General features: G+C 39.0%; 1 protein-coding gene across 2 annotated transcripts in view; it reads left to right on the top strand.

Annotated features, from left to right (window-relative positions):
• LRRCC1 (leucine rich repeat and coiled-coil centrosomal protein 1) overlaps positions 1-20,228 on the top strand; it is a 31,844-nt gene extending 11,616 nt beyond the window's left edge. The window contains exons 5-15 of one of the 2 annotated variants that reach the window (XM_040261143.1): positions 106-281; positions 377-583; positions 5,865-6,061; positions 6,333-6,480; positions 7,586-7,734; positions 14,941-15,145; positions 15,892-16,031; positions 16,943-17,144; positions 17,727-17,912; positions 18,884-19,058; positions 19,968-20,228. In XM_040261143.1, coding sequence (XP_040117077.1) covers positions 106-281; positions 377-583; positions 5,865-6,061; positions 6,333-6,480; positions 7,586-7,734; positions 14,941-15,145; positions 15,892-16,031; positions 16,943-17,144; positions 17,727-17,912; positions 18,884-19,058; positions 19,968-20,167 — 1,985 coding nt within the window. In that variant the 3' untranslated portion in view covers positions 20,168-20,228. The remainder of the gene's footprint in view (positions 1-105; positions 282-376; positions 584-5,864; positions 6,062-6,332; positions 6,481-7,585; positions 7,735-14,940; positions 15,146-15,891; positions 16,032-16,942; positions 17,145-17,726; positions 17,913-18,883; positions 19,059-19,967) is intronic. The other variant, XM_040261144.1, reaches the window with a different exon arrangement.
• The last annotated feature ends 3,567 nt before the right edge of the window (positions 20,229-23,795 follow it).

Below are 23,795 nucleotides of genomic sequence, written 5' to 3'. Positions count from 1 at the left end.
TATCATTCAGGTGATATATGTGGTAGCTGATAAGTTTACTTTAGTCTAAATGTAGTTAACCTTTTTTTTATGCTTGAGTTTTCATTTCAATGATTTGTTTCCAAGGATACAGAGCAGTTATGCTCCAGACTTTGCCGCAGCTCAGAATCCTAGATTGTAAGAACATATTTGGTGAGCCAATAAATATGGCAGAAATAAATTCATCGCACCTACAGTGCTTCGAAGGTCTTTTGGATAATTTAGTTTCTTCTGAGTCTCCCCTAAATATAAGTGAAGATGAGGTATAGTACTGTTTTGTTTTTTCTAATGTAAAGGATGTTTTCAGATTTTAATAAATGTCAATGTAAAGGGTTTCTGGTTTGCCTCCGTGTCCCAGATCACTGACGGGATGCCAGTGGCACCCCCCGTCGGCGACACAGCGCCCTTGGCTCAGTTTGCAAGCACACCGACAGACACGGGCTTGACGTCGCTCATGTCTGTGTGTCCCTCTTCCGAGCCAGAGAAAGTGAATCATGAAAATGATCTTCAGAATGAGATGAAACTACAGAAATTAGATGATCAAATTTTACAGCTTCTCAGTGAAGTAAGTATTTTTCCTGCTTTTCTAAGCAGTGTGTTTGTTGAAGAAAGAGATTAAGAAAATGGGCAAAAAATTGCCTACAAGCTGACCAACTGGAAACAATCTATATTTCTGGCGTTGGTGTGTATGTTTATCTTTTTCCTTTACAATTGGATTGTCTTGTAGTACTAGCAGTAACACATTTTTCCCACTCATTTTCCTTGAGGGTCTTCTTCACATCTTACGTAATTCATTGGGTATTCTGTACTTCACATTGGTTCCACCCATCTACCTTTTACTTCAGATAAACAGAACTCTTTGGATTCAGTGCTTACTAACACAGAGGATGTCTGAGCAACTTTAGCCTCTACTTTCTCTTCAGTTTTATAGTCAAAACCACTTCTAAAACTTATAGCTAAGTGGCAAGTTAAAACTCCTGCTTCGATTCCTGAGAGTGGGTAATAGAAAATGCTTATGGAATGATTATGGTTCACTGGTTTGTAGTAATTCTGAACTATTATCTTTTAACACTAGCAATGCTTAATAAACATGAGATCTACCTTAGGTGAGTATGTGCATAAGAGTGTAAGGATCCCATGTGCCAGAAATCCATGGAAGTTTCAGCTTGGGCCACAGAGGTAGATCAGAGGAAAGCTGGGACGGAAGTGCTGGTGGATGGCATTCCTTGGCATCGCTGATAACACCCCACCAAGCTGGTAGGACCTTCGTCTCCTCAGAGCTCATCTTCCATCTTTTCCAATGGCTGACTCTTCTGCCCGTGTTAGAGCTTAGATTTAAGCTTAACATCCTCATTCAGAGTGCACTTTTCAGCTTCTCTTAGGCCATCCTCACGACAGTTCAATCAAGTAGATAAGGATTAATATATTGTTGTTGTTAAATAGAATAGAAACTCAGTTTATTTGGGTCCTTTATTTTAGTGAGGCAGAGTTGAACTTCAAACTCAAATGTCGTAAAATCCACTCTGGTATCCTTTCCGCAGTCATGTGTCTCACTCAGTCTTACTTTATGACGGAGAACAGGAGTCTAGCTTGTGGGGGTGGGTTGGGGCGGCAGGGGAGAGGATGATTTATTGCTACGAATGTGAAAAATGTTTAAGAGAAGGACCTCTTTTGTGCAGTGCTGTGCTGTGCTTAGTTGCTTAATAATGTCCATCTGTGTGACCCCATGGATGGTAGCCTGCCCCGTTCCTCTATCCGTGGGGATTCTCCAGGCAGTAATACTGGAGTGGGTTGCCGTGCCCTCCAAGGGATCTTCCCAACCCAGGGATCGAGCCCAGGTCTCCCACATTGCAGGTGGATTCTTGACTATCTGAGCCACCAGGGAAGCCCAAAAATACTAGAGTGGGTAGCCTATCCCTTCTCCAGGGGAACTTCCCGATCCAGGAATCGAACCCAGATCTCCTGCATTGCATGTTGATTCTTTACCAGCTAAGCTGCCAGGGAAAAGTGAAAGTGAAGTCGCTCAGCTGTGCCCGACTCTTCATGACCCCGTGGGCTGTAGCCTACCAGGCTCCTCTGTCCATGGGATTCTCCAGGCAAGAATCCTGGAGTGGGTTGCCATTTCCTTCTCCAAGGGATCTTCCCGACCCAGGGATTGAACCCAGATTCCCACATTGCAGGCAGACGCTTTAACTTATGAGCCACCAGGGAAGCCCTTCTTTTTTACTACCTTAGTGTAAAGGGTAAACATACAATTTGAATTTCAATTGATATATACACTTAAATTATAAGTAAAGTCATAAAGTTACTGAAAATGTGCTATAATATAGTGATAGTTATTCTTCCTAATTATTGTACTTTAATTATTACACTAATTGTGAGAATTCTTTCTGTGAAAGACTGCTTTGTGTTAGGTTTTCATTTTTCAACACCATTTTATTATGAATGTTTTAAAACTTAGAGCAATATAAGAGACTTCCTTAGTGAATACCAGTATATCCACCAATTAGATTCCACTACCAACAAATTACTGTATTTATTTCATCATATGTCTATTCATTTATCAAACTATTATTCTGTGACACATTTCAAAGTGAACTACGCATGTCAGTATTCTTCCCTCTAAATATTTAAGCCTGTGTATCTTTATAGAGTTCAGTGTTTTTTTTAAAGTATTTACATTTACTTTTTTTTACTTTTGATGTAAAATAGAGATGTTGTATTCTCTGAATTGGCTCTACAATTCTCTAAATTGCCTGTTAACGCAAAGAATATAATCAGTCTGATTTTGGTGTTGACCATTTGGTGTTTCCATATGTAGAGGTGTCTCTTGTGTTGTTGGAAAAGGGTGTTTGCTCTGACCAGTGCATTCTCTTGACAGAACTCCTGTTAGCCTTTGCCCTGCTTCATTTTGTACTCCAGGGACAAACTTGTGTGTTACTCCAGGTATCTCTTGATTCATTCCAATCCCTTGTGATGAAAAGGACATCTTTTATTAGTGTTAGTTCTAGAAGGTCTTATAAGTCTTCATAGAACAGATCAACTTCAGCTTCTTCAGCATTAGTGGTTGGGGCATAGACCTGGATTATTGTAATGTTGAATGTTTTGCCCTGGAAGTAAATGAAGATCATTCTCTTGTTTTTGAGATCACACCCAAGTACAGCATTTTGGACTCTTGTTGACTATGAGGACTACTCCATTTCTTCTAAGTAATTCTTGCCCATTCCCTTCCATTTTAGTCCCTAATTCCTAAAATGTTGAGATTCACTCTTGCCATCTCTTGCTTGACTACGTCCAACTTAGCTGGACCTCAACATGGACCTAACATTCTAGGTTCCTATGAAATGCTGTTCTTTATAGCATCAGACTTCACTTTGACCCCCAGATACATCCATGACTGAGCATCATTTCCCTTTGGCCCAGCCGCCTCATCCCTTCTGGAGCTGTTAGTAATTGCCCTCCACTCTTCCCAGTAGCATATTGGACACCTTCCACCGTGGAGGGGCGTGTCATCCAGTGCCATATCTGTTTGGCTTTTCACAGTGCTTCATGGGATTCTCGTGTCAAGAAAACTGGAGTGGTTTGCCCTTCCCTCCTCCAGTGGACCACGCTTGTCAGAACTCTTCACTGTGACCCATCCAACTTGGGTGGTCCTGCACAGCCCAGGGCTTCCTTGAGTTACACCAGGCCCTTTGCCACCGCAGGGCTGTGATCCAGGAAGGGAACTGAACAGCAGCGGTAACAATGCGTGTTACCCAGACTTACAGGGAGGTAAACATCACCGTCATCTTAGAATGTTCCCTCACGCTGCTGTTCACAGGCAGTCCTCTCCTGCGTTCCACCCTCCATCCCCAGCGCACAATCACTTTCTCATGTTTTTTTACCATAGGTTACTTAATACTTCTTCCAGAACCTAATGTAAATGTAATTATACAGTATGTAACACTTTTGTGTAAGGCCTCTTTCACTCAGCATAACCTTGAAATCAGTCTGTTACTCTGTGTATCAGTTTGTTTTCACTGGTATGTAGTGTTCTGTTGTATGAGTATTCTAAAGTTTAGTTTTCCATTATCTCTATTGATATGCCACTGAATTCCTTCCAGGTTTGTGAATAAAACTGAACAATACAGTGCAAGTCTTTGTAAACGTTTGTCTCTATTTCTCTTCAGTGAATAGCCTAGAACCAGACTTTCTAGATGACAGGGTAGGTGTTTATTCAGTTAAATAAGACACTGCCTGGCTTTCCCAAGGAGTGTTCCATTGCACGCCCGCCAGCAGTGTATGACTGTCCAGTTGCTCCACAGACTCAGCAGGGTTTACTGTCAGCATGGATCTTATTTATCCATTCTAGTGAGCATATACTGGCATTAGTTGTAATTTTAATTTGCATTTCACTGATGAATGGTGATGTTAAGCACTTTTTCATGTGCTTATTGAATTTTTTGTGAAGTGTTCAAAAATCTTGCCCGTATCTTTATTGAGTTGTTAGTCTGTTACTGGGTTATAAGAATCTAGTTTGTATCTTGAATACTAATGTTTTGTCAGATACCTGTGAATTGCATGTTCATTTCCTGAATGGTCTGTTGGTAAGCAGCAATTTTAATTTTACTGATTTTTTGGGGTCTATTTCTTGGCATTCTCTCAACATTTGCTTTTTATATTTTAAAAGCTCTGTATTTTTTCTAAGCACGTACACATTTATGGCTACTTTTTCTTCCTAATGAACTGACCCCTTTTATCATTCTTAAATGTACATTTATGTCTTTCCTCAATTTTGGAATTTTTAGACATCATTGCTTCAAATATTTTCCTGTCCTATTCTCTTTCCTCTTTTTTCAAATTTCATGTAGGCCTTTTGATGTATCCCACAGTCCCCTGTGGCTCTGTACATTTTATTAAATTTTTCCTCTGTGTTCTTCATATTGAATAATTTCACTGAGCTATCTTCAAGTTTACATATTCTTTCTTTTATCATCTCATTCTCTGTAGTGTGGTCAGTCAGTTTTTACTTCAGACATTGTATTTTTTCAGTTGTAAAATTTCCATTTTTTAAATAATTTTTACTTTTCTGCTGAATTTTCTTTTCTTTCATAAGCATTTTTTATATCATTGAGCATAGTTATGATCAGTATTATAAAGTTCTTCTCTGCTTATTTTAACATTCAGGTCTCTGAGGTTAGCTCTCTGTTGATTGCCATTTCTCTTGAGAATAGGTCATATTTTCCTGGTTCTTCCTATTGTGAGTAATTTTGGATTTTGTCCTGGACAGAGTGAGTGTCGTTTCGTGGAGACTTTAGATGCTGCTATAGGCCTCCAAAGAGTGTTAATAATTCTATTATAGCAAGCATTTAATTTGCTTTGATTTAACTGCTGCTCTTTTGAATCCTTTATTGAATTTCCTACTCCATACTCTCTAATTCTTCAGACTCAAAAGTCTGTGGTTTTTCCACTTGAGTTTTAAGACTCCCTACATAGTGCCAATTGTGATATCTTCATAGGCTAAAAACCGTAAGGCAGAAACAATTAATTCTGGTCATTTTTTTCAAGGGTCAGCTCTTCTTTAGAATAAGCCTGCTCTTGTTCACTTTCTAGGATCTCTTAAGTAGTTTTTGTTTTATTTGTATTTCTGCCCCAGTTTGCAACTGTGATCTTGAGAGAATCAAATCTCATAGGGTCATATTTGTCCATACTAGAAGCTGAATCCCTTGTCTTTAGTTGCAAACATACCTAGTTTATAAATCCTTAAACTTGTGAAAAGTTTTAACATTTTAGAAAACGTCAAATTATATTCTTTTATACCAAAATGAACTTTTAAAATACTTTGTTGTTGTTGTTTTTTATTCTAGACTTCTAATTCTATAATAGATAATGTTCCTGAGAAAGATCCCAGACCAAAAAGAGACACAGATGTGACTTCTGAAAGTGACTATGGAAACAGAAAAGAATGTAGTAAGAAAACGTCTCGAAGATCAAAAATCCCCTATTATTCCAAAACTATTCAGACTATTAAACACCACAGTAAAAACAGCAGTACTTTTATAAGGTACTTCTTTTAGTTCTAGAAATTCAGATAAGACACACAGACGTTTATACTCCCGACTCCTTCCTTAAAGCTGCCTCGTGGTCTTACTTTTCTTTACTTTCCTAATGTCAAAGATTTGACTTTTCAGCCTCGCCAGCTCAGGTTTGGTCAGTATATTCATATAAATTTACATAAAAGGATCTCTTTATGATAGATTGTCATTACCCAAGTTGTAAAAATTATAAGTATCATACATTTCTTTGGGTGATTAACTGTGTTTTTTTATTCGCAGTTGTAATCGTAAAATGAAACCACCTTTCCTTAAAGAATTATATATTAGCTCGTCTTTGCCAAACAATAGTACATTAGAAGAATCAGAAAACCAGAAGACTGAAATAATGAAATTAAACAATGATGGTTCAGAAGATGCCACTTATCGGGTATGACTTAAGAGATTAAGAAAAATTGAATATGAATAATCTTAGTTTTAAATACAAGTTAGCCCCAGAAAAATAATGCATGTTTTTTTTGAGCACAAAATATTTTATTGAGGGGATGAAGTTGGGTTATTTTCCCTGTCCTGATTTCCAGATTTTGTGTAATATCACTATTCTTATAATTTTTAAAGGAATGCAAATTACACATTTTAGATGAGATTTTATGAAATCATTTTGCCATATGCTTCAGAAGGAGAAAATAGGTCTAAATTTTCAAATTCTTCCTAAAACAGTGATTCCTAACTTAGGAGTCTTAGAGTCTTTTGAGTGTCTAAAGAAATCTATAGTCTTCTCAGAGAAACTTTCTTAGAGAAACTCATAAAGTATTTGAGTAATATTTTGAAAATAATTTCACGGTTTTCATGGACTCTTTTGAAACCCAATTTTGGACACATGGTTTCCAGATTTAGAGTTATTTAGGAATTTTTAGTACAGATTGATTTATTTTATAATTTTTACCTTCTTTCCCGTATTTTACTTGTGAACAACTGGTTATACTTTTCATTGTATAGTACACTTTACGTCCAATATTATGCTGTTGGTTTTATCCTCTTGTTCTCAGTTATAGAGGCCTTAGTATTTAGAAAATAGTAATAGTCATTATGACAGTAGTAATAGCAGTTAACATTTATTGAAGGCTTCCCAGGTGGTGCTAGTGGTAAAGAACCTGCCTGCAAGTACAGGAGCTGTAACAGATGCTGGTTGATCCCTGGGTCAGGAAGATCCCCTGGAGGAGGGCATGGCAACCCACTCCAGTATTTCTTGCCTGGAGAATCCCAAGGAGAGGAGCCTAGCAGGTTATAGTCCATAGGGTCACAAAGAGTCAGACACGACTGAAGTGACTTACACACACTCCTACATTTATTGAGTGGTTATTTTATGCCAGGGACTATTCTGCATGCTTTACTTCCATCTTCTGTTTAATTCTCACCATAGCCCTTTGAGTTAGATACTTTTATTCCCATATTATAAATGAGAAAATTGAGGCAGTGAGAGGCTACGTAACTTTTCTGAGTTCACAGAACAAATATATTGGTGTATTTTTTAGGCACTTGTCGAGGAACTAGATGAAGAGAGAGAGAAGAGATGGAAAGCTGAACAAACTGAAAAGAAGCTTATGGATTATATTGATGAACTGCATAAACATGCGGTTGAAAAAAAAGATATTCATAGCCAGGCTCTTCTTACTACAGACAGGTAAGGGAAAAGTCTGTACAAAAAAGTGCTAAACTTGGAACTGGAATGCCTTCAACTAGCTGCAGTATGATCGAAACCTATGCATGTGGTTTTAGTTTGAATTGAACTAGTTTTATTTAAAGCCTTCGGGCTTTATCAGCTTTTTATATAAACAAAGGATTCAGGATATTAATTTGAGCCCTCAAGGTGGAAAATGTCAGATAGATAAATTATTACAAGTGAAAAACAGGAAAAGCATAGAGCAGGGATTGGCAGATTTGTTCTGTCAGTGACAGGGCTTGGCATACTTTTTCTATAGGTTTTCTGGGTCATAATCAGTCTCTGTGTGCTGTTCTCCACAATGGACTTTGGTATCAGATAACCCAAGTTTCTTAATTCTAATGTTTTTATGCAGTCTTATTTCATTTCCCATTTTATCTTTTTTTTTTCTATGTTGTATTATGTAATACAAGAATGTCTTATTCTGATATGTGAGAATACCACACAGTTTTTTGAAATGACAATAACTTTTTTCTTTGGTTTCCTATAGGCAATTATTCTTAAAGTTATGCTTTCTCTCAAAAGGTTAAAGGTTTTGTCCATGGAGTTCCTTTTGATTTTTATCTCTTCTTACCCTTGAACAAGCACTAGATTTCTAAACTTGGTATTTGCCAACAAAAAGGCATTAGGAAGTTGCTCTTGGTTCCATTTCCTACCTACATATACAGTAGATAATTCCCTTTCTACAGTCTTCATTGATTAGTAAGTTTGTGTACATGGGCCCCAGCCCAATTCCCAGATTCTGTTTATACATATAACTAGTAAAGTTTTGTGGTCCTGATGTGGTATTTTCTAGCAGATTCTCTCATTCTTTGTACCTGTGGAATATAAGGAAAATTGCAATACGCACCATGTGTTGTATGAAAACCTCTGTAATTAGGCAAACTATGATGCTTTATGCTATTACTAGACAATCCACTACTTACCCATCAATTTCTTACCTTATATGTTTTGGAAGTTGCTATTCCTGATAGAATAAGATGCTGGACAAAGGTAACAACAGAATGGGTAAGTAACAGTCCTGTAACCACTTAGAAGAAACAGCACTTTTATTTGCAGGAGGTGCACAGGTAGCCAGCATAGTTTAATGATAGATACATACAGACTGTGTGATTTGAGGAGTCACAATCAGACAGTGAAAGAGAGGGATTTATCTTCCTTTTTCATTTAGTCCCCTTTGCTTATTACTGAAATTCCTCCCAGATTTTGGCATTGTGTTTTCTCTTGTTTAGAGTTATTTGTAGATGCATCTTTGTTTTTCTCTGCTTTGTAAATATTATCTGCTGCTGCTGCTAAGGCACATCAGTCATGTCTGACTCTGTGCGACACCATAGACGGCAGCCCACCAGGCTCCCGTCCCTGGGATTCTCCAGGCAAGAACGCTGGAGTAGGTTGCCATTTCCTTTTCCAGTGAATGAAAGTGAAAGTGAAGTTGCTCAGTCTTGTCTGACTCTTAGCAACCCCATGGACTGTAGCCTACCAGGCTCCTCCATCCATGGGATTTCCCAGGCAGGAGTACTGGAGTGGGTTGCCATTGCCTTCATGGAATATTAAAGGAAGCTGTGTCTGCGATTGCGAGCCAGATTCTGTTTTGATTGGAAAGCTCTGGACATGCCTCATCTTTACCCTCTTGAACCTCTGTTGTTGGGTCATGTTTCCCAAGTTACATGTTCATTGTTCTCTTGAAAACTTAGCTTCAGTCTGTTCTGGTTCATCTATCCCCCAGAATGGGTTTTGGAGATCAGATCCTCACCAGTCTTCATGTTCCCTTACGTGACTTGGTAGGGACTCTGTATTCTTCATACCTGTATAGGGTCTGACATTTAGGTACCAAGCTATGAGTACATATTATCTCAAAAACTGAATCTTCTCTATTGTTTTAAGTTCCTAAGCTGTATCTGACTCTTTGTGACCCCATGGACTATAGCCCATCAGGCTCCTCTGTCCATGTGATTTCCCAGGCAAGAATACTGGAGTGGGTTGCCATTTGCTTCTCCAGGGCATCTTCCCAACCCAAGGATCGATTCATGTCTCCTGCATTGGCAGGCGGGTTCTTCATCACTGAGCCACCTGAGAAGCCAAATCTTTGATCTGTCTCTGCTGTGCTTTTAATGGCAAGCCGCTTCAGTATTCTTGCCTTGAGAATCCCATGAACAGTATGAAAAGGCAAAAAGATATGACACTGAAAAGATGAACTCCCCAGGTCAGTAGGTGCCAATATGCTACTGGAGATCAATGGAGGAATAAGTCCAGAAAGAACAAAGGGATGGAGACAAAGTGAAAACAACACCCAGTTGTGGATGTGACTGGTGATGGAGGTAAAGTCCAGTGCTGTAAAGAGCAATATTGCATAGGAATCTGGAATGTTGGGTCCATGAATCAAGGTAAATTGGAAGTGGTCAAACAGGAGATGGCAAGAGTGAACATTGACATGTTAAGAATCAGTCAACTAACATGATTAGGGTTAGGGGTGGAATGGGAAAATTTAATTCAGATGACCCTTATATTCTACTACTGTGGGCAAGAATCCCTTAGAAGAAATGGAGTAGCCCTCAGAGTCAACAAAAGACTCTGAAATGCAGTATTAGGTGCAATCTCAAGAATGACAGAATGATCTCTGTTCATTTTCAAGGCAGACCATTCAATATCACAGAAATCCAAGTCTGCCCCAGCCATTAATGCTAAAGAAGCTAAAGTTGAACGGTTTTATGACGACCTATAAAACCTAGAACTTACATACAAAAAAGATGTCCTTTTCATCATAGGGGACTGGAATGCAAAAGTTGGAAGGCAAGAAACACCTGGAGTAACAGGCAAATTTGACCTTGGAGTACAAAATGAAGCAGGGCAAAGGCTAATACAGTTTTGCCAAGAGAACGCACTGGTCATAGCAAACACCCACTTCCAACAACACAAGAGAAGACTCTACACGTGGACATCACCAGATGGTCAACACCAAAATCAGATTGATTATATTCTTTGAAGCCAAAGATGGAGAAGCTCTATACAGTCAGCAAAAATAAGACCAGGAGCTGATTGTGGCTCAGATCATGAACTTCTTACTGTCAAATTCAGGCTTAAATTGAAGAAAGTAGGGAAAACCACTAGACCATACAGGTATGACCTAAATCAAATATCTTATGATTTTACAGTAGAAGTGACAAATAGAGTCAAAGGATTAGATCTGATAGACAGAGTGCCTGAAGAACTATGGATGGAGGTTCATGACGTTGTACAGGAGGCAGTGATCAAGTCCATCCCCAAGAAAAAGTTATGCAGAAAAGCAAAATGGTTGTCTGAGGAGGCCTTACAAATAGCTGAAAAAGAAGAGAAGCTAAAGGAAAAGGAAAAAAGGAAAGATATACCCATTTGAATGCAGAGTTCCAAAGAACAGCAAGGAAAGACAAGAAAGCCTTCTTGAGTGAACAATGCAAAGAAATAGAGGAAAGCAATAGAATGGGAAAGACTGGAGATCTCTTCAAGAAAATTAGAGATACCAAGGGAACATTTCATGCAAAGATGGGCTCAATAAAGGACAGAAATGGTATGGACCTAAGTGAAGCAGAAGATATTAAGAAGAGGTGGCAAGAATACACAGAATAATTATACAAAAAAGATCATGACCCAGATAACCATGATGGTGTGATCACTCACCTAGAGCCAGACATCCTGGAATGTGAAATCAAGTGGGCCTTAGGAAGCATCACTACGAACAAAGCTGGTGGAGGTGATGGAATTCCAGCTGAGCTATTTTCAAATCCTAAAAGATGATGCTGTGAAAGTGCTGCATTTACTATGCCAGCGAATTTGGAAAACTCAGCAGTGGCCACAGGACTGGAAAAGGTCAGTTTTCATTCCAATCCCTAAGAAAGGCAACGCCAAAGAATGTTCAAACTACTGCACAATTGCACTCATCTCACACAATAGCAAAGTAATGCTCAAAATTCTCTAAGCCATGCTTCAACAGTATGTGAACCAGGAACTTCCAGATGTTCAAGCTGGATTTAGAAAAGGCAGAGGAGCCAGAGATGGAATTGCCAACCTCCGTTGGATCATAGAAAATGCAAGAGAATTCCAGAACACCAGAATTCTGCTTCTGCTTTATTGTATAACCAAAGCCTTTGAATGTGTAAATCACAACAAACTGGAAAATTCTTAAAAGGATCAGAATACCAGACCACCTGACCTGCCTTCTGAGAAATCTGTATGCAGGTCAAGAAGTAACAGTTAGAACCAGACATGTAACAACAGACTGGTTCCACATCGGGAAAGGAGTATGTAAAGGCCGTATATTGTCACTCTGCTTATTTAACTTATATGCAGAATATATCATGCGTAATGCCTGGCTGGATAAAGCACAAGCCAGAATTAAGATTGCCGAGAGAAGTATCAGTAACGTCAGATATGCAGGTGACACCACCCTTTTGGCAGAAATTGAAGATGAACTGAAGAGCCTCTTGATGAAAGTGAAAGAGGAGAGTGAAAAAGTTGACCTAAAACTCAGTATACAAAAAACAAAGATCATGACATCTGGCCCCATCACTTCATGGCAGATAGGTGGGGAAACAATGGAAACAGTGAGAGACTTTATTTTCTTGGGCTCCAAAATCACTGGAGATGGTGACTGCAGCCATGAAATTAAAAGATGCTTGCTTCTTGGAAGAAAAACTATGACCAACCTAGACAGCGTATTAAAAAGCAGAGGCATTACTTTACCAACAAAGATCCGTCTAGTCAAATCTTTGGTTTTTCCAGTAGTCATGTATGGATGTGAGAGTTGGATCATAAAGATGCTGCTAAGTCACTTCAGTCGTGTCTGACTCTGTGCAACCCCATAGATGGTAGCCCACCAGGCCCCGCCACCCCTGGGATTCTCCAGGCAAGAACACTACAGTGGGTTGCCATTTCCTTCTCCAGTGAATGAGAGTGAAAAGTGAAAGTGAAGTCGCTCAGTTGTGTCTGACTCTTCGCAACCCCATGGACTGCAGCCTACCAGGCTCCTCTGTCCATGAGATTTTCCAGGCAAGAATACTGGAGTTGCCACTGCCTTCTCCAAAAGAAAGCTGAGCGTGGAAGAATTTGAACTTGGTGCTTGGAGAAGACTTTTGCTTTTGAACTGTGATGGTGTTGGAGAAGACTCTTGTGAGTCCTTTGGATTGCAAGATCCAGCCAATCAATCCTCATGGAAATTTAGGATTTCCAATGAATATTCATTGGAAGGACTGATGCTGAAGCTGAAACTCCAATACTTGGGGCACCTGATGTGAAGAACTGACTCATCTGAAAAGACCCCGATGCTGGGAAAGATTGAAGGCAGAAGGAAAAGGGGACAACAAAGGATGAGATGGCTGGATGGCATCACTGACTCCATGCACATGAGTTTGAGTGGACTCCGGGCGTTGGTGATGGACAGGGAGGCCTGGCGTGCTACAGTCCATGGGTCGTAAAGAGTTGGACATGACTGAGTGACTGGACTGAACTAACCTGATGCCTTTAATAATACCTAATCTATACACTTCCAAATCTCTTATCTATTATCCAGGCCTTCTTGATTAACAGATTGTACATCTAATCATCTACTAAAAATTTCTTGTCTACATTACTTTAAGTTCCTAAGATCAACATATTGCTAGGTCAACTTTTCCTGCTCCCTTATTTTATATTCCTTGTTCTAATAAATGATGTTTCATATCGTCAGCCACCAAAGCTAGAAATTTCAGAATCATTTTTTTGCTTCCTTCCTCTTTCTCAGACTTCATAACCAGTAGGCATTGATACCCTCTTCATTCTACTTAAAAGGTGTTGAACCATTTTCTCTCTGTCCCCAAACTGTTGGATTAGTTTAGGCCCTTATCTCCTGCTCAGAGGATTACTCTAATTCTTTTTATTTGTAGCTTCTCTGCCCCTTCCACCATATATGTCACAGACTAAAGTCTAATATTCTCTCATATAACATACCAAACTGGAGTTGAAAGACCAGTTTGGAGACCACTCTCAAAGGCAAGAAGAGAGATATTAAGAACAAAAATTGGAGCAGTGACTCTCGTGTAGGAGTTGATAGGTACCGGGATTTTTCTCATAATTATGACTTGGAAATTACACACTGGAGTGGCCGCCTGGCTCAGAAATTCCTTCATGAGGCTCTGTCTTTGCTATTCATTGTCCCCTTTTCAAACACTCCTATTGTGTCATGAACTGCCTCTCTGCCTATAATATTGGTCAAGAGAGAACTCCTGAACCACCATGGGTAAAGGTAAACCTTATCATGGCCACAGTGACTGGTGCATGAAGCGAGCATATGAACCAGATTGGAATAACCAGGGCTTTTCCCAGAACTCAGTTCAAAGTTGAGCTAGAGAAAAGTAATCTCTTCTGTTTGGTTCTCACTGCTGTCAGAATATCAGTCTAGAGATGTTTGTAGCCTTCCCTCTCTCCCCTGAGTGCATTATAAAAAACCTGCCATGGGAAGAATTCAGACCAGCCTGTAGGGAATCAGAGAGACTTTATGGTGTTCATATCTTTGGTTTCAGTGGTCCCTCAGAATAGTGCCATCCGTGCCTCTGAATTGGTTAGTTATATGTTTCACTAAACTCTCCTTTCTTCTTACAACTGAGAATTGTCAATCAAGAGACTCTAAGTAACACCAAGCTAGAATAATACTAGGAAGTAGTACTTAATGTCTAGGGAAGATGCAGGAAGGTCAGAGTTGACTTTCAGGCTTCTGTTCAGAGTTGCTTCTCTTCTGTAGCTTTATAAATGGATGTCTGTCCTCTGCCAGATGTTAAGCTCCTTGAAGGCCAGGCTGTATCTTAATTATCTTACTTGCTTTTAAGCCCACATCTAGCACAATGCCTGAAACAAATAAGGTGCTTTTAAGTTTTGCTGTCAAATAGTAAAGTTCACGAAAGATAAAGATTCATTAATTTATGTAAAATGTTTGCCCTTTGACACAATGCTAGTTACACGGATCAGGGGGATGGCATACAACAGTATTTCAGCTATTTTTTACTCTAAGGAGAATTTGGAAGATACTTCAAATCTTCCTCTCTTCTGTGTTCCTACCTACAAATCTTCCTCTCTACTTCTTCTCTAAGCTTAGTGTTTGTTTAGTACAGTTTTCATCTTTTTCATATGTATAGTATACTTAAAATGTGATTTATGCTTTAGGCTAAAAGAAGTTATTTTTAAAGAGAGAAATTCCAAGCTGCAGCTGGAAATTATGGTTCACAGACTTCAAAATGAAATTAAAAAATTAACTATTGAATTAATTAAAGCAAGAGATCAACAAGATGATCACATTAGACACCTGAGAACCCTGGAAAAAGCGCTGGAGAAAATGGAGAGGCAGAAAGGGCAGCAGCAAGCCGCACAGGTACGCTCTGCCACCTGCGCTCCCACGGGTTACACGCTCATGGCGTCTCTCCTGAAACACGCTACATCATCATACGCAGACAGAGATGTTAGGTTGGATGCAAAAATTACACATGCCAGTCATTCAACCTGCGGAGTCATTTCTTGAAGTAAGGCCGCCAGCATTCACAAAGCAGTTATAAGAGTTGGTGGATATACTGCTAGTTGTTAGGCTTGTGTTTTATTAGAGCCAGTTTTTAAATGACTCCTTGGGGGTGTTTGAAGGCTTTTAACTTTTGTGTTTTCTGAATAGAAATTTTTTTAAGGTTCATGGTGCAAATAAGATTTAATGCTAATATGTTCGATGCTTCTGCATATGTGCTGAGTCACTTCAGTTGTGTCCAACTCTTTGTGATCCTGTGGAGTGTAGTCCTCCAGGTTCCACTGTCCATAGGATTCTCCAGGCAAGAATACTGGAGTGGGCTGCCTTGCCCTCTTCTAGGGGATCTTCCTGAGCCGGGGATTGAACCCGCGTCTCCTATGCCTCCTGCATTAGCAGATGGGTTCCTTACCACTAGCACCGCCTGGTAAGCCCTTGATGCTTCTAAGGCTTAACTTTATGTAACCACACCATTATTTAGTTAATTTTGGAAATCAGCTTAGTCACTAGGTCCTGTTACTTAGAAGACACTTTTCTTTGGGTAACTGACATTAAAATAGAAACAGAGGAGATGATCTAAATACTGTAATTGTGTGTATTTTACTCAGATGCGTCTTATCCAAGAGGTGGAACTCAAAGCTGCCGCAGCTGATAGAGAAATAAACTTACTTAGGACTTCTCTTCATCAGGAAAAGGAACAGGTGCAACAACTTCATGAACTGCTTGCATTGAAAGAAAAAGAACACCGGCAAGTGAAATATATATATATCAGGAAAATACGGACATTTAAAAACAAAAAAAGTCACTTGGTTCTCTCTGCCCCACCCCCCAGAACTAGACAGTGATTCAGCAATGGTGAAGTCTGACAGAATTAGCTCATGAAAAATGACGTTTATGTATCCTTTAGAATCAGTCTTATTGTAAGAACTTGTAACTTAGAAACAAATCACTGACTTTGTTAAGGTTGAAGTATGGATTTATAGCAGTGAAGCTCATTTTACATTTCTCTAAGCCCAACCAAAAGTTGATCATTATAATATAGAGAAAACTGTTTTAATTGACTTCCAAGTAACTACTTGTTAAATTATCAGTATACTTTATTCCTTTGAAGCAGGATTCAGCAGACTTTTTCCTGTGGAGGTCCAGATAGAAAATATTTCAGGCTTTTCAGGTCATGCCTAACTGTCTCTTTGTAGCCCAAAAGTAACCACAGACGGTGTGTAAGCAAATGGACTTGCTGTGTTCTAATAAAAGTTTATTTCCCCACAAGAAAGGCACCAGGCCAGATTTGGTCCAAGGGCTGTAGTTCTGCCCAGTAGACTGTGTTTCTATATATTAAAGACTCAAGCAACATGGAAGATGCAGTGAAACAGAGCCTGACTCCTGTGGATACACCCAAAGGCTATTAGAGACCAGACAGTGACTGTGAGCTGTCTCAGTGAAGCTAGGACCTGGCATATCCCTGTCACCACTGGCTGAACAGTCAAAGAAAACTCATGTTCTTTCTGCATCTACCATCCTGTCCCTAGTTTTGGGTTTGAAAGTAAGGAGCTGATCTTTAACAATAGGGAATATAGAATATTTAGTACTTAAAGGCCTTTAAAGTTTTTCTTTCCATGTAAACAGCACCCTGTGTTTTTTATTTGTTTTTCTTTCCAGGAAAGACATTGAAACAAGGGAGTTTTTTAGTGAAGCTGAGTTCCAGGAAGCCTTAGCTAAAGAAATTGCTAAAGAAGAGAGAAAGCATGAGCAAGTTATAAAAGAATATCAAGACAAAATTGATGCATTAAATCAACAGTATATGGATTTAGAAAATGAATTCCGTATTGCTTTAACTGTTGAAGCCAGAAGATTTAAAGATGTAAGAACTGGCATCTAGCTTTTTATTGAAAACAGAATCAGCAAGTTATGATTTGATAAGAGGACTACATTTTAGAATTCTACCTCTATTTGCATGCTGCCTATAGGATCTTAAGCAAATTACTTAGGTTCTTAGAGCCTTATTTCTTCACATAAATAATAGCTAATCTTCAGTGCTGTTGCCAGAGCTAAGTGACATTATAAATGGTCAAGTAAAGAGAGCACTCAAATAGGAATTAGGAAACCTGCATTCTCTATTATTGAGTACTATAGAGCAGGGGTCAGCAAATTAAAGTCTCTGGGCTATTTTTGGCCCATTACCTGTTTCTGTAAAGTTTTATGAGAACAGAGCCATGCTCACTTGTTTACACAGTGTCTGGCTGCTTTTGTGTCAAAATAGCAGGATCCAGACCTGAAAACATAAACACTATGGCCTGGCTGACCTTCGAAGCCAGTTATCTGTGAATTTCATTCTATTGCTAAAACTCAGATACTAAAAATGAAAAAAGTAAGCTGTTTCCCAAATCAGATATTTTCTAAATATTCTGAGAACTGCTATTTATAATGCAATTTTAAAATATAGGTTAAAGATGGTTTTGAAAATGTTGCAACTGAATTAGCAAAGAGCAAGCATGCTCTTGTTTGGGCTCAACGAAAAGAAAATGAGTCTTCCTCTTTAATTAAAGACCTAACCTGTATGGTGAAGGAACAAAAAACAAAACTTGCAGAAGTTTCTAAATTGAAACAGGAAACAGCAGCAAATTTACAGGTAAGACACTGTACCATTATATTTCCTTTTTAACTTTTATGTCATTTTTTCAAGTATATTGTGATAATTTTAGGAAGTATACAGTTGTGAACTAGATAACACTAAATATATTTTTATGTGTGTGAAGACTAATATAATTAGGTGATAAACCATGGCTGCCCAGGTTGAACTACTTACACTAAAATCGTATTTAAGTAAGTGAATTAATTTTAAGAAGTATACTAAGTAAACAGATACTAGTTTTACAGTGATACAGATGGTTGAAGTTTGGAAAATACCAAAGGAATTATTGATATTAATTTTGTGGTAGTGGACATCTTTGCATACTAATATACCTACATTGACATTGACATTGAAGTCGCTCAGTCGTGTCCGACTCTTTGCAACCCCATGGACTATAGCCTACCAGGCTCCTCCATCCATGGAATTTTCCAGGCAAGAGTACTGGAGTGGGTTGCCATTTCCTCCTCCAGGAGATTTTCCCGACCCAGGGATCGAACCCAGGTCTCCAGCATTGTAGGCAGACGCTTTACCGTCTGAGCCACCAGGAAGTCACTAATATACCTAACTATAATACTTTTTAATTACTTTATTTCTGTTGTCTCAGTTTTAAATATTAGTGATATTTTGCTCAAAAGGACTCACTTTATATAAGTGTCCTTTAGACTGTTGATGTAAATCCTTGGTGAGAAATTTTGAGTAATACATGCATAGTTGCTCTTTTAAAATATTAAATAAAATTCAAGAGTTTTTACAGAAATAGCCTCTTAAAATTTGACTTTTTATTTAATGACCTACATTTATTTTTAGTCAATAAAATTAAAACATTTTCTATGTAAAATTTAGGAACATTACTTTGTATTTGCTTAAATAACATTTTTTCTCACTATAAAATACAGAAAGAAAATAAAGAAGTACTTAAATATAATAATTACTTTGCATTCTTTTCAATGTTTTTTGGTGGTATACAGAATCAAATCAACACACTTGAAATTTTAATTGAAGATGACAAGCAGAAGAGTATTCAAATAGAACTTCTCAAGCAGGAAAAAATGCAGCTTATTTCCGAGCTAGCTGCCAAGGAATCGCTAATTTATGGTTTAAGGACAGAAAGAAAAGTATGGGGACATGAGTTGGCACTACAGGGTAAAATTCTCAAATTTTCAAAAAATAGCCCATTCTGCTCATCCTGCAAACCGGTGTATTAGAAAAGGGAGGGTTAATTCTTCCTAGACCTCCCAGGAAAGAAGGTAACGCTTTATACGGAAGGGTAACTAGTCATTGGTCAGTCAGACAGGAATGAAATTATACTAAGGAATTGAGGAGTTTATTACACCCATTTTATAGTTATAGCTCTGATATTTTGCTGTCTCTGGTTTTCTTCCCAGTGTAATTTGGTTACGTTTCTGAACAGGTATACCTTTATGATGCTACAGCTGAATAAGTTATTGAAAATAGTTCTTTCTTATCTAGTGATTTTAAATTGTTTGTACATATGCAGCATTCATTTTTTTGCTAACAAGATAAATGTTGCTAACATGTGGAGAAATGTGAAATCAGTTATGAATAAAAACCATTTTCGGTTCAGGTAAACTTACCCTTAAGTCTCATTCCCTTTCCAGTCACCATAAAGCAAGAGATACACAATTTTAAGATATACACTTAAGTTTTAAGGCATTCATGGAGACTTTACAAATTATGAATAGTACATGTTGGCCTAAATGGAACATTGCTTATTTGACCATTCCATGTAGGAATCTGTAATATAATTACAAATTAATTTTGTTTGTATGGACAGCATAACATGACCCATTAAATATTTTGTGACTGAGTTACTTGTTCACGAAAGTAGCTGCTTGCATGGTTACTGTGGTTTTAGGTTCTCAAACACCCACAGTTTTTAAAAGGTCCGTTTCTTCTCTTTCCACTTTATATTATGCTGTTACATATTTTGTTTCTTTTATTCATTATATCATACACTGTAAAATTAGATTCTCATCAAAAACAAATCTCTAAGGTCTTCTTAAGGTTTTTACTGTGATGTTTGTTTCTTAGGATCTTCTCTAGTCCAAAATCATGGGAGAGTAGAGGCTCAGCTTGAAAGTCTGTGTCGGGAGAATGAATGTCTGCGAAAAGCAAGTGAGCGCGACAGCGACACAATAAGAATCAAATGTAAAATCATAGACGACCAAGCGGAAACCATTGGGAAATTAAAAGAAGTAAGTTTGACGTTTTATTTTAGGAAAAGCTCATAAGGAAAGTGTGAAAATGTGTGGATCAAAGTACCTAATAAATATTTGTCTCAGTGAATCCTAACTGTTGTGGAATTTAAGACATACTATTGTGTTTTTTTAATAATGTTTGCCACTTTGCTTTTAAAAGTTATGTATAACATTTATTAACTTGAAATTACTTTTACCTCAGATTTTTATGGAGGGTGTTATTGTGGCCCTCGGGAAGATCCCCTGGAGAAGGAAATGGCAATCCACTCCAGTATTCTTGCCTGGAGAATCCCATGGACGGAGAAGCCTAGTAGGTTACAGTCCACGGGGTCGCAAAGAGTCGGACACGACTGAGCGACTTCACCTTCACCTTCACCTTCACCTTCAAAGTAATTAAAACTAGCGTCCATAATGGGTGGTTGTTGCTCTTCAGTTGCTGAGTCATGTCCAGCTCTTTGTGACCCCGTGAACTGCTGCACACCAGGCTTCCCTGGGCTTGGCGGTGGTTGGAGTTCTGCACACTCAGCAAGGACCAGCAGTGGGACGTGCAGGGCGCCAGACGTGTTGTCTTGCCACATGGGGTGGTGGCAGGGCCTGTCCCTGCTAGTCAGGGCCTGAGAAAGCATGGTCCACTGGAGGAGGACATGGCAAACCACCTCAGTGATCTTGCCTTCAGTTCAGGTCAGGTCAGTCGCTCAGTCGTGTCTGACTCTTTGCAGCCCCATGAATTGCAGCACGCCAGGCCTTCCTGTCCATCACCAATTCCCAGAGTTCACTCAAACTCACATCAATGGAGTTGGTGATGCCATCCAGCCATCTCATCCTCTGTCATCCCCTTCTCCTCCTGCCCCCAATCCCTGCCAGCATCAGAGTCTTTTCCAATGAGTCAACTCTTCGCATGAGGTGGCCAAAGTACTGGAGCTTAGGCTTCAGCATCATTCCTTCCAAAGAACACCCAGGGCTGATCTCCTTCAGAATGGACTGGTTGGATATTCTTGCAGTCCAAGGGACTCTCAAGAGTCTTCTCCAACATCACAGTTCAAAAGCATCAGTTCTTGCCTTCAGAGCCCCATAAAGGGTTAGGAATCAAAAAAAGGTAGCATTTTTATTTAAACTTTGTGCTGTTTAGTATCTTCTAGTATTGCTAAGTCAGTTCTCAGAATTCTCTGTGACAAAACCTTGTTCTTGTTCAGTCGCCCAGTCATGTCCCACTCTTTGCAACTCCATGGACTTCAGCATGCCATGAATAGAATGCAAAAGATGATCAGTGCTTATTTCCAAGAGACACTGATTTTACCCTCTTCTTTAATATGGCCTGTCTTAGAGAAAACGAACAGGATCTCTTCTTTCAAAGTATATTACATGAAAATTCCCAGAGAAATATTCTGAAAGTTACCATGAACTCCAAAATTTGAATCAAATTTGAACTCCAAAATTTTCTTCTGAAGATTATCTTCAAGGTGTTAAAAAAAATAGCCCAAGTAAAGAGATTTTAAGAAACTTCTAAATGGGATTATCACCCACAAAGTTAGGAACTCATTCTCTCTCTCTTTCATTTTTTTAAGGAACTCATTCTTTAATTATAACTACCTAAGATTTGATTTTTTAACCCCCTTAGTCATTTTTAAGAAACAGGACTTCATCAGGTACAGAAAATAAAGAAACATTAACACCATCTTGTTATATCCATGATTAGATTTAGACTATGAATGCTTGAACTGTGATTTTTGGTTTAAAAAAGTTTTCAGGTTTTCAACTCATCATTTTTCTTTCTTTTCACAATTTAGTACATTTACTTTAAAGACCATTGTATTAACCTCAAAGATAACGAGCATTAATGGTGCATCCCAGCTCATTACAGAACATACAGAGATAACTAGGTATAATTTCTTATAGGAATAAATTCACCATGTGCTCAGTTGCTCAGTTGTGTCTGACTTTTTGCAACCCCATGCACTGTAGCCCACCAGGCTCCTCTGTGGGATTCTCCAGGCAAGAATACTGGAGCGGGTTGCCATTTCCTCTTCCAGGGATCTTCCCAACCCAGGAATCAAACCTGTGTCTCCTGCATTGGCAGGAGGATTCTTTACCACTGAGCCACCAGGGAAGCCCAAATATTTCACCATAGCTAACAACTTAAAGGGATAAGGACCTAATCTGCAGAATTTGCAGTTCAATATTTTCAATTAAGTAGATTCTAAAACAGGACTTTCGAGGTTTGGTTTCCTCATATGTATAATTTTGGTACTTTTAAGTATGGGTCACAAGATTCTCTGACGGTTTGGTTCAGTCGCTCACTCGTGTCCAACTCCTTGGAACCCCATGAATCGCAGCACGCCAGGCCTCCCTGTCCATCACCATCTCCTGGAGTTCACTCAGACTCATGTGTATCGAGTCCGTGATGCCATCCAGCCATCTCATCCTCGGTCGTCCCCTTCACCTCCTGCCCTCAATCCCTCCCAGCATCAGAGTCTTTTCCAATGAGTCAACTCTTCACATGAGGTATCCAAAGTACTGGAGCTTCAGCTTCAGCATCATTCCTTCCAAAGAAATCCCAGGGTTGATCTTCAGAATGGACTCGTTGGATCTCCTTGCAGTCCAAGGGACCCTCAAGAGTCTTCTCCAACATCACAGTTCACACGCATCAATTCTTTGGCGCTCAGCCTTCTTCACAGTCCAACTCTCACATCCATACATTACCACAGGAAAAACCATAGCCTTGACTATACGGACCTTAGTCGGCAAAGTAATGTCTCTGCTTTTGAATATACTATCTAGGTTGGTCATAACTTTTCTTCCAAGGAGTAAGTGTCTTTTAATTTCATGGCTGCAGTCACCATCTGCAGTGATTTTGGAGCCCCAAAAAATAAAGTCTGACACTGTTTCTACTGTTTCCCCATCTATTTCCCATGAAGTGATGGGACTGGATGCCATGATCTTCGTTTTCTGAATGTTGAGCTTTAAGCCAACTTTTTCACTCTCCTCTTTCATTTTCATCAAGAGGCTTTTTAGCTCCTCTTCACTTTCTGCCATAAGGGTGGTATCATCTGCATATCTGAGGTTATTGATATTTCTCCCAGCAGTCTTGATTCCAGCTTGTGTTTCTTCCAGTCCAGCGTTTCTCATGATGTACTCTGCATAGAAGTTAAATAAGCAGGGTGACAATATACAGCCTTGACGTACTCCTTTTCCTGTTTGGAAGCAGTCTGTTCTTCCATGTCCAGTTCTAACTGTTGCTTCTTGACCTGCATACAGATTTCTCAAGAGGCAGGTCAGGTGGTCTGGTATTCCCATCTCTCTCAGAATTTTCCACAGTTTATTGTAATCCACACAGTCAAAGGCTTTGGCATAGTCAATAAAGCAGAAATAGATGTTTTTCTGGAATTCTCTTGCTTTTTCCATGATCCAGCAGATGTTGGCAATTTGATCTCTGGTTCCTCTGCCTTTTCTAAAACCAGCTTGAACATCAGGAAGTTCACGGTTCACGTATTGTTGAAGCCTGGCTTGGAGAATTTTGAGCATTACTTTACTAGCATGTGAGATGAGTGCAATTGTGCGGTAGTTTGAGCATTCTTTGGCATTGCCTTTCTTTGGAATTGGAATGAAAACGGACTTTTTCCAGTCCTGTGGCCACTGCTGAGTTTTCCAAATTTGCTGGCAT

This window comes from Oryx dammah, unplaced genomic scaffold (assembly GCF_014754425.2).
Source record: "Oryx dammah isolate SB20612 unplaced genomic scaffold, SCBI_Odam_1.1 HiC_scaffold_19, whole genome shotgun sequence".
Lineage (NCBI taxonomy): Eukaryota > Metazoa > Chordata > Mammalia > Artiodactyla > Bovidae > Oryx > Oryx dammah.
Note: the sequence above shows the minus strand (reverse complement) of the source record. Positions and strands in the feature narration are given on the sequence as shown.